An 11,497-nucleotide genomic window follows, 5' to 3' on the forward strand; every position below is an offset into this window, starting at 1 on the left:
ATAACCCAGTTCCTTAGGGTTCAACTCCTCTTACAAAGGAGGCTGAACGATGACTGCAGTGAAGATGACCTACTTCCAGTTTTGCCTTAGGTAATAAGAAACCATTATCTCAGTAATGGCAGTATTCCCTGAACTTGCTCACCCTCCAAAAGTGCGCTCACAGTCTCTCAGTCAACCTGTGGCTTTTAAGCCCCACCACAACATGCTTGTTTTAATATAAGGTATTGAAACTTGATATGGAACCTCCCTTTTGCATTGTGGGTGGGCTTCATTTCACCTGCCTTTGTTTGCCCCAGGTAGGTGGGATAGATCACTGTCTCCAGCAGACAGTATTTCCCAGGTGCCAGGCGCTTCAATGCAGAAGTTCAACCAGATGAAAGGTGCTGTTGGTGTCAGTACCCTCACAAGTGTTCAGCCTTAAGGAACTTTTCTTGCCTTCTTTTAAAAGCCCGGCTTCACTGTTGTGACAAGAAGGGAGAACCTCTACTCTGCGTCGGCATGGTACGTGCCGTTCGTCGTCACCCTTGGCAGTTTGCTGCTCCTCGGACTCCTGGGGTTCCTGGGATTCCTGCTGGTGACCTGGGTCCGCACCTGCTGCCCTCCAGCAGGGAAAGCACACCGCACACCTCTGTGAGTCCTCCCAAGAGGAAGTCCCCAGCAGAGCCTGGCAATGACAGAGATAGCCCAAGCCTTTCAGCTGTAATGAAATCTACACTTTAAATCTTTTATAGTGTTGTGCCCTTCCCTGTAGTAAATGCTGTCACCAGCTACAGTGATATTTAGTGTTAATGATATGAAATCAAGAAAAAATGTCTATGGCATTTTTTTTCATGGGTTTAGTTACATCAGCATTAGCTGAAGGTAGCAGGGGAATTAGCAATTATGACCTCTAAAGGCAGCTATGCTCGTGAGGCTCAGTCAGAGCCTGTGCCAGGCTGTGTTGCCCATAGCAAGTACAAATGCTTTTGGTTTGCATTTGATCCCCTTTCCAAGGGAGCTCCCATCTAGGTAGTTACTGGATGCAGTTTCCTCCTTCCCAGAGTCCTTTGCAAATCTGCTCATGCCAAATTCATTGTCCTGGCAAAGCTTCTGCAGGTTTCCTGGAGTTTTACCCAAGCCAGTTGCAAGGCTCTGGCCCATAAAGCTTAATGGTACCTCTAAATGCTTGTGCTTGGCAAAAGCCGTGGAAGCACCTGGGACTGGACTCTGGTTCACTGTGGGAAGTGCAGGGATCCCTGCTGGCTGGCTTCTCAGTGGTCTGGAGACAGGCTGCCTCTAAATTGACTTTTTACTTCACAAAACAAAGGTAAACAGTCCTTTAAGTGGACTGGGATTAAAAAAAAAGAAAGAATTTCTGTAAGTATTCTCTGGATTTGGACATAAATTTAGAAGTTACAGGAAATGTAAAGAGGTAATATATGACTGTGATGTTAATTCAAAAGGTGTGTGCAAGGCATTTGCAAGGTGTGATAAAAATGACAAATGAATCTAAGCTATTGTTATTACTTATTAATAGGCAAAATGATTCATTGGGAGCCAGGTTCTCCCATTAAAAAGCAATTTCTATATTTTCAAAAACATTTACAACCTTTCAAATATTTTAAAAGGTATTATCTGAGCAGATCAGACTCAAAAAGCTGACCTTCCTCCAAGGATGGAACAAGATGACAGTATCTGAAAATATATTTTTCCAGATTATATAAATCCATCATGCTATCATCAATAAGACTTTATTATTTCAATATCATCCCTTCTTGAAGAGGTGTTAGAGCAATGTTCAGGTCTGTTTTCCTGCTTGAGAGCAGCAATAAATGATGCAGGCCTTCAGTGAAAGCAAAACCAGAAACCAAACAAATCAGGCAAATTGCAGAACTCAAGGAAACACCCTTCTTGCCAAATAAAAGAGAACAAAGCATTTTTAGGTAGGCAAAAGTATGACATTTGTTAACTACACTCTTAATCTTTTTTTTGTTACAGGATAAATGCTCCAGGTGCGTACCTCTTTTTTATATTTTAATGCTTCACGACAAGACCTTGTTTGTGATTCAGTGTAAGATTTGTAAACTAATTTCTAGACAAATGAATTTGACCCAGTACACGAGTACTGAGATTAGATAAGTCTGGCCAATTATGGAAAGCCTGCCTAAGTGATTTCATGGCCCTTTTGGTGTTCAAAGCTGTCAGCTATGAGGTAAAAAGCAAATTCAGAGTATCCTGGTATTTTGGCACGGGTGCTAAAGAATGACTGTATTTTTCACATGCAATTCATACACTATCTCTTAAAAAATAATCCCATCCACCTACAGCACCTTCAAGAATCCTCTCCACTCTAAGTCCCTGTTCTCTGGTCACTTCATTGGCTCCCTTGACACCATTACTTCATGTACCTGAAGATTTATTTTCAAGTATTGGTGCTTTTAAAGGGATTTGTATAACTTAGCAGGGGTATAAGTTGCACATGAAAAAGCATGCTTTTTTAAAGAGTTCCTTTTATCCCATTAGCTTTCTGCTAGCAAGCATTGTTCATATGGGTTCAGTAGGACTCTGCTTTTGTAACTCTTTCTCCTCAGCTGCTATCTCCCAGCTTGAAAAAACACAGAACTAACAAACCCCAAAGAATTAGCTGTTCTCTTGGTTGCCCAATTTGAGACATTTCAGCATTGGCTGGTTTCCAAAAAAATGAATGCTTGGCTTTTTCTGTAAAGCTGGTTCTCAAATGCTGGGCAGCAAAGGCCAGACAGAACAGGCTTCCCATCACTGCTCAGGTTGAGACCCATCTGCAGCACTTCAGAGTATTGCAAAGCCTGTTGGTGGCCAGGCACACAGTTCTCCAAAGAAAGCCCATTAAACAAATTGGCAAGGAGCGAGCAAGAAGAAATCGTAGCAACTTGTTGGGTATCATCCATGAATCCATGCTGTCGAGATGCCCATGGCACTGCTGCTGTATTTGTTTGCATGTGGGAGAGTTAATGGTGTGGTAAATTCACACAAAACCAAACTGTTCTTCAGTCTGAATTTTACTTGACTGGAACTGGAGCACTTGCCTGTTTTGTCTCCAAGTGGATGTTTGTTGTAGTTCAAGTAACTACGATAGTCCACATTTCTAGTTCAGATATCCCCAAAGATGAATTTCTCTATATCTTCATATTATTTAAAAAGGGAAATTTGTTTTAAAAACCATTGTTATTCATTCATTACTGAAGGAATAAGACTTTTCAAGGCTAGACTTTTAATTAATCTTAGGCAACTGTGGATTCCCACTCTAAGATACTATGAAGGAATTCGCTTTTCAAGGCTCATTTGAGATGTCTCAGAGGTTGAGTAGCAAGAATATCTATTTGTTTGAGGAAATCTTGGCTTTAGTTTCTACAGTCATGCTCAGAAAAGTCTGATTCTTTACAGTGTGTGTGTGTTTTCCTTTCTGCAGAAAAGAAGAAACCTAAGAAAGATGTGGTTGTGGTAAGTACGGCCGGCCTCAAAACAAAACCCTATTTTGCCAGCCCCATCATGCAATATGATCATGGGACTCTTTCTATGAAAGATATCTGTTTTCAAAGGGAAAATAAAAATGACAGGCAAGGAAAAAAGGATTGCCCTCAAGTGCAAAATATTTCAGTGCTCCAACTGGCCTCTGTGTTTGGAGGAGACATTGGGTATGAGGGATGCTCACCTGCATGGGGCCCCTTTGCTTCCAAATGCTGAAATGCCTACTGGGGAGTCCAGACAGGCTGTACCCACAACAAGGAAAGGGAGACTCACTGCACCCACAGAGGTGGGATGACGAGTGCCACAGCTTCACTGATGGCAGTGGTGTGCTGCTGAGACACCTCTGACCTGTGCAGCTGACCCTGACCCACCTGAGTGCAAGCAGTGAGGTACACAAGCTGTAAAGAATCTGGTCTTGGTAAGCTGTTTGCAGGAAAATGCCATAGTTGTTTCTACTGTTGTGGATGTTTCTTTGCTCCTAGATCTCAGGGCTCCTTCTTTTTCATAGACATAATATCATAAAGGCTGTAATGCTCTCAGGCACATGGTGTCATTCTTGGAGTGGTCCTGTGCAGGGCCAGAAGCTGGACTTCAATGATCCTTGTGAGTCCCTTCCAACTCAGGATATTCTATGCATCTATGCAAGACACTTTCATCAGTGAACTCCCTCTCCACAAGTTCTTCAGAGAGGTGATTCCCAAGCCTTCTTTGTGTGGAGGAGACCACCTTGTGGTTACCCAGGTGGAAGTATTTAGAGTGTCAGACTTTATCAATTCTCTTTTGAACACCTCATGGCAAAACTCTACACCATGAATGGCTCTTGTTGCCAGTTTAGATTAAACCCAGCCTAAAGGAATGCAATATACAGGTCACACAAATCCACCTCCATCCATGTAGATCACTGTTTCCAAGTCACTGCTTCTTCTTCATACTCAACTAATTCACAGGATTCATTTCACATTTTGTGTCTCTTCACAGACAATGACAAAGCTAAATACTATCTTTGATGGAGAAGCCAGAGACCCAGGTAAGAAAAAGCAATTAACAGGGGATATGAACATTTGTCTGGAAACAAACTGGATTAGTTGATTTAAATATGGTTCGACATTGACTTTTCATGTTTCAGGTTTGCTGTTTCCGAGGAGAATGGGAGTTATATCTCACAGAGAGTACAAATCAAGACAGTGCCTCAGTAACATTTCTAATGGTAGAATACACTCATGGCCCTTGAAAGCATACATCCAATGGCCAGATTATTCACTACTCCTCTGCCAAACTTGAATATATGGATGTGGTACAGGAAGGTGGGAGGGGAGGAGGAATTTTCTTCAAGCCTCTTGCTCTGGCTATGTGGTTTCCCCCATCCCATCTCTGGGAAATGGCCAGGAGATTAATGTAGTACTGACTTTGTCTCTTAAATCTCTCCCTGGATGCACGGTGGGTCACTCATTCCTGCACAGATCTTCTCCTTTGCAGAAACACTGCATTGCTGCTTTTTATCCAAGCATCAATTGTTAGGGAGGAAAGGGAAGACCTTTTGCTTGTAGATACAGTTATGGTGGCATCAGCTATCAAGTGTGTCACCAGGCTCCAGTTATGCTAACTCTGAGCATATCTGATTAACCAGCTGGGAAAAGGGAAAATAGGGCAAAAGCTACAAAACCCAGGACAATCAGGGAGGTGTGTGCTTATCCCTTTCCCCAAGTGACAGCCAATGTGCTCTGCAGCAGGGTTCATTGCAGAAAAATGTGGGTTTTTTCTAAGGGTTGTTCTGACTTACCTCATTCCCCTGAAACACAGCCCCTGCCTGAGCCCCTCACTGTGATGCTTGGCCTGGAATTAGGATGCCCAGCCCTGCGCCTAATGGATGAGGGCCCCAGCATAGAGATGGAGGGGTGGTAATGTGTGACAGTCAGTCCAAATAGGTCTTTAACAAATAGATCTGAAAATAGGTCTGAAACAATAGGTCTAGAAATTATCCAGAAGAAGGCAGGTTTATTTTGATGCTTGAATTCATCTGGCCAATTTCCACCCAAGTGCCTGTACCTTGTGTTTCTTATTAGCTGGCTCGGAGCTGTTGAATGCCTTGAGCTAATGGGAAACACTAGGCATGGAGACTTCAGTAGAATTTGGGGAAAACAAAGGGGGCCCTACTGTGCAATTAAACCCATCCACAAGGCTGCTCAAGGCCAGTTTGATCCAAGTCCAAGCACACCTGCTTTTTATAAAGAGATCTGGAGGGATGGGCTCCAGAATCCCTGCTTTTTCCCTGTGTAACTTCATTTGTAATACATGGATGGTCTCTAGGCTGCCACAAGAGCTGCTTTCCAGTGTTCTGGCATGACAGCTGGTGGCTCCCTTTCTCAGTGAACCTGACCACACTAAACTTAAGGATATCTGAGCCCATCCAATCTGCACTCCAGAGCCAAAGCATTTATGTCATGCCTGACACAAACATTAAGCTGTAACACAGCTTTGTGGTGTCAGCAGGGAAATGTGTGCTCCTTGCTCCTCCCCTCTCTTCTCCACAGCTCATCCAAAACCTAAAGGATCAAGTGTTGCCAGTTTGGAAATAAGATTTAATAATTCCCAGGACATCATCTGTTGAATATCATTAAGAGGGATGGTCAGAAACTGCTTCCTGATCTGGGCTGCTTTAACCTGCCCACCTTGTAAGCAGGCAATAAAAATAACATATAAAGAGATCCAGTTTAATTGCTCAAATTGTGTTAATGTGTCAGAAACCATTAATTCTGATACAAACTGTAACATGTAGTAACACATAAGTACTATTTCTTTCCAGGCCTTAATGGTCTATTGTTTGTCTTATATTACTAATGTTTAATTACAAGAAGTGCCACTATAGCTCCTGATTCTTTGTTTAGCAAGAAATAGAGATTTAGACTATGAGGTGATCACACTGGAGACATGGCAATTTTTCAACCTATCTCTAGGTAGCAAACAAGCTGAAGGAGAAAACATTTAAAGTACAAGCAGAAATCACCCATAAAATCTAAATAGAGACAGAAACCTCCCTAATAAGGAAATGCAGCCATGTGTGCTGAACAACCAAAATGTAACAATATTTTATATATATGAGGGAAGCATGTACTTGTACAAACTGAAAACACACGGTACTTCGCTCTGTTAATGACAATGTGCACAGCAAGCCTCAAGGAAAGCATTTTGTGCAAATGCAGAAGGAATACATGCAGCCAAAACTCACTGGAGAGCCCATATCTCTAAATCCTGCGTCAACTTAGATGAGATTACATTGCCTGGAAGATGTTTGTGACATATTGTGCTCCTAAACGGGTTTTGCTACCTCTGGTAGGCAACTCTACTTGACAAAATAGGCACAGACATCCACAATGGCCTTGCTCAGTATGGCAAAAGACAGAAGTTTTGGGATAGTTAGTCCTTACAACTAACAACTATGGATGTGTTTGTTACCCTGCCCATGTTCATCTATGGTAGCTGTAACTCGGATGGAGGTATAGGATGATAAGAAGGTGCTATTTTTTTGAATGGAAATGTTTTGAATATTCCTATGCCCCAAACTGTAGAGCCAGTTCTTATAGTGGCAGAACAGCAACTCCTCTGAGAGGCCACAGCAATGCTCAAGTCCCCACTTTCTCTTGCAGAAATGAGACTTTCAGGGCCACCTCCCCAGCTCAGCTGATTTTCCAAGTGCTTCATGTTTCTCACTTCAATCCCATGCTGAGAACTGTCATGTCTGAATCTGCTAAAGCAGGAATGATTTTAATCAGTTGTCTTTTTGTTCTTGCAAGTTACTGGCAGAATTTATGAATTCAATACGCGGTCGGGGGCCCGGAGGTGGAAGAAGAGCAATGAGCCCCTTAAGCCAGTGCTGGCTGGTCAGGTAACATCCAGTGCCACAGACAATAGCGGCCAAGGGACAGACAGAGCAGAGGCAGCAAGCAAAAAAGAACCTTCAGAGAAGAGGAAAGAGCTGACTGCAGCAACAAAACCAGCTACCAAGCCCTCAGCAGACCAGGATGGACTGAGATTACAAAAGCAGAAAGAGGAGTCTGAGGGCAGGGGGTTATCCTCAGCAGCTCCTCAAGGCGGGAACTGACCTCCTATCCCCAAATGAACCCTGCATTGCCGTTAAGCCAGAGTTCATGAGATTCCAAGGTGCTTTCCAAGTAACCTCTGATCTGTATAGCCAAAGAATCAGAAGTGATTTTTCTCTATATATATCTCAGCTGCAAAACATAAGGTGGTCATTGGTGTGTATACTGGACCCAAAAACAGGATAAAGCTGGAGGTACCTTTGACGGGTGCATGTATGAGTGAGAGAGAAAGGGGGGACATGAAAGTGGGAGAAAAGGAGACAAAAGCAGAGTCACAGACAAGAATTCGCTGCCCACTGCCCCCTACGGACACTGGCAGTGTCCTCCTGGAGGAGCTCTGCAACCCCAACCAACATGGTCACATCCTCTGACTGCCTTTGGGAATGGCAGCATGCACAGAGATGTGCTTTCTCACCAGCAAATGGGGTCTCCTGTCCCTGCTGAGCAGCAGAATGAGTGAAAACCACATCAGGGTAGAAATGTGTGTAGAAATGTGTGTTTATAAAAGTTAAAAATACTTGCTTTTCATTGAGTACTTTATTTCAGCCCTTCCTTGCCCTCACATCTTGCTGTAGAAAAGACTGTGGCTTGAAAGCAATTATGGAGTGGAGAAAACCCACAGCTTGTTATGGTATCTCAGGCTGTCATGTCAACACTTTCAGCTTATTTATCTTTCATAACACTAGCAGCATTTAATATCTTCACCTTTGGTATTTCCTCTGGCATATTTAATGCTTTACAGAATCAAGTGGAACACACTCAAAAGAATAATGACAGTAAGCACATGGGGTGAAATAATCTTTTCCGAGTGTGGGCATGTATAATGTAAGTGCTGTCTAAGAACTGATATAAAACAAGCAAACCCTACAAGATTTCTGAAAATTATTTTAATCTGAAGAAAAATAGTTATAAATGATGACTTAATGCTTCATATCTTGGCTTCTTTTCTTTCCTGATTACAAAAAGGTTTTTTGGCAACAAAAAACTGATACCAGGTGATGAAAGAAAAACTCAGTTTAACTTGAGCAGGGACAGTCAATGAAGATTTTATTCAGTCTGTCAGATGCATTGTTTTTTGTCATACAATAAAGGACCTGGATGGAGAGGTCCATGATAATTTCACCAAGGATCCTACACTTCATGAAACCACCCGTCATGGTGTTGTGACCCTTTGCTGTGCTCCAAAGGAGTGGTTTGGCTCAGCAACAACTTCCCTTACAAACACCAATCACCTTCAGTCAAAAACTTGTTCATTGCACAATCAGAAACCCAGCACGTATTGAATATCACAATGATAGAGATAGGAAAGAGTGATTTATACTCTGTTAGCATGTTATCAGTTTATTGTGTCCCTGGCGGTTGTCATAGTGTTGTTTGACCCTCCAGCATCAACAGGGCCAGACACACATTCAGTGCTCCAACCCACTATTGTTTGCATTTGTTTGCTGTAAATATAATACATTTGATTCCTATGCAGGTGATTTTCCAGTGACACAGAGAAACTCTGCAGTAAGTGGTAGTACTGCTGTAACTCTGATCTTCCTAGCACTCTGGCACGAAGCTACCCATAGGCATACATGGCACCTCCAAATGGTAAATTTTGTTACCTGAAGAAGTTAACTGCATCACTTTCATGGCAGGAAGACACACGGGCATTTGTATTTACTTTCCTGGACATTTCTCTAGGGCAGCTGCTCTGCTTCCTCAGTTATTCTCATTCTACTTTAGTGATTAAGAGGCAAATACCTTTTTTTTTAAAAGGAGGCAGAGACAGGCTGTAGTTTCAGCTGGGAAATCTGCAAAGGGACAGATGAATACTCCTCTTTCTTTACTACTGTTCCTGCCTCTGAACTGCACAAACTTATTTCCTGCCTTCTCAGGAAAAAAACCCCAACAGCAGCATAACATGGTATCACAGCATACTCCAAACACCCATGCATGCAAACACATTGTCACAGTCAACACTGCTGGTGCTGTAGTCTCTGACAGCTGGCCAACAACTGGGTGAAAAGCAACTACTCTCATAGTGACTCACATACTCTAACCTCAGAACAACTGAGAGTTCTACAAAGAGGTGCCGTGGACTTAAGAGACACCAGATCCAAGAGCTAACACTGCCCAGAATGCTTGCACCTGGTTGAGGTGTGTTTAGCTGGTATACTCAGAATCTGGGGGCAGGGCAGGGGGGCAGGTTTAGGCAAGATAAAGCATCCTGTGGTTTGTGCTGCATGGGTAAACAAGTGTGCTGGCCATAAACTGCAGCTTCACCAATCCTTACACTGTTGCTTCAATATGTGCTATGCTGATCTCCAGGTCCAACAAATTCTTCATCCTGATCTTCACTGCAGGACCTTGTTTTGGGCAGGACTACTTTCCTTCCTTGGAATCCACTAAATCAAGGAAAAACAAGGCTTTATATAAGCAATAGCTTTATGCAAAAGTGGCACCATTTTCTCCCCGTGAAGTAATCAAGAATGAATTTAGGTCTCATTGAGCCAAAGCACAGCCATTCATTTCTCCGGGCTGCCTTTGATAAGGCAAAAGCTGAGAAGATAGAACTGACTGACCTAGATGTACACCTGTTACTTATTGTATCAAAAAATACGTGAAATGATGCTTTGAATATATGCAAAAGCAACATATATTTTTCATAAAATAGAAATTATAATATGCTGTGCAGTGCAGCTTTAAATGTTAGAAACCTCTTCTAATTGTCAAACCAGCTTTTGTGCTTTTTCTCATTCATAAGTGTCTCCTAGAGCACAGATTCAATGTCCTGAACTGGCACTAGATGGACTGAGAGCAAAGATTAAGTGCAGCTCTACACAATAAAAGCATTTGATAATTGGAACAATTAGCTAAGACCAGGAGGCCTTTCCATCGTTTGAAGCCTTCAGAAGTCAAGAATGGCTGCTGTGTGCTGTAGTGGGTCAGAATAGATGATGGGAACAGCCTCTCTAGTCTTCAACAGCTCTGTTAGTCTCTGTGCACACAGATACAAGGTGTGAACTTTGGTGCCATTTATTTTGGAGTGATGACACTGATAAGCTTAGACCAGAAGAAGAAGAAGAAAGGCACCTGGTGGTTCAAGCAAAGTGGCTGAGGGCAACAGTTCCTGACCTACAGCTGCCTATTACGTGTTATGCATTAATTTTATCTGGTCTACAAAAATCAGTGTGAGTTCTGCCACAGGTTTTGATTGCTGTGTCTCTACCTATTACACATCTCTAAAGTGCTTTGAGACCTGTGGATTAACATTGCTCTGAAAGTATCAAGAGTGATTAGGAAAGAGCACGGGTCACTTTTCCTGACTGAGTCTAATTCCCCCCGTAGCTTATGTGTGATCATGTTACTGAGGTTTTTGTGCTGTTCTCCAAACTGAATGTACTTCTAATGCATAAATGTTCTGCTTTCATGCTGGTGTTATAAATAGCACTTGCAATAAACATCAGAAGTCTCAGCTTTTGGCAGTGTAACTTCATTTTTATCAAGGAATGTAAAAGTGCTGATACTGTATTTGCTCATGGTCTCAAAGAGACCTACACGTGAGAACAACCTCAGCTATAGAGATGGAAAATGTCTCCCCAGGAGACTGCCACTTCATAACTGCTCACTAGGAGCAGGAGATGGTGCTTGGATCCCCTCAGAGGAGTGTCAGACAAGGGGAACAATCCTCCTCCCTCTGAGCAAAAATCTGACTTAGGTTATTTTATGAGACCGGGATTGGAATGCTATAATGGAACTAGCATTTTAACAGCAAGCAGCCACAACTACATATTGCACATGCCCTGGATGATTAGTTGTCTGACACCCTCAGGCCCTTCAAAAGGCTCCAGATGAAAGGCTGAACATGGGCATGGCCCCCACTGGGTTCCATTCACACACGGTTTGTCTGAACTAGTCACTGCAAGCTC

General features: G+C 42.7%; 1 protein-coding gene across 3 annotated transcripts in view; it reads left to right on the forward strand.

Moving 5' to 3' along the window:
• The window catches only part of CDHR3 (cadherin related family member 3), a 54,246-nt gene extending 43,223 nt beyond the window's left edge, over positions 1–11,023 (forward strand). For 2 of the 3 annotated variants that reach the window (XM_051805129.1, XM_051805130.1), the window contains exon 16: positions 449–825. In XM_051805129.1, coding sequence (XP_051661089.1) covers positions 449–634 — 186 coding nt within the window. In that variant the 3' untranslated portion in view covers positions 635–825. Of the gene's footprint in view, positions 1–448; positions 826–1,977; positions 1,992–3,427; positions 3,460–4,464; positions 4,514–7,277 lie in introns of those variants that run through there. The other variant, XM_051805131.1, reaches the window with a different exon arrangement.
• The last annotated feature ends 474 nt before the right edge of the window (positions 11,024–11,497 follow it).

Source organism: Manacus candei, unplaced genomic scaffold (genome assembly GCF_025592945.1).
Source record: "Manacus candei isolate 608988 ecotype Guabito, Panama unplaced genomic scaffold, ASM2559294v1 h1tg000063l, whole genome shotgun sequence".
NCBI classification, from domain to species: Eukaryota; Metazoa; Chordata; class Aves; order Passeriformes; family Pipridae; genus Manacus; species Manacus candei.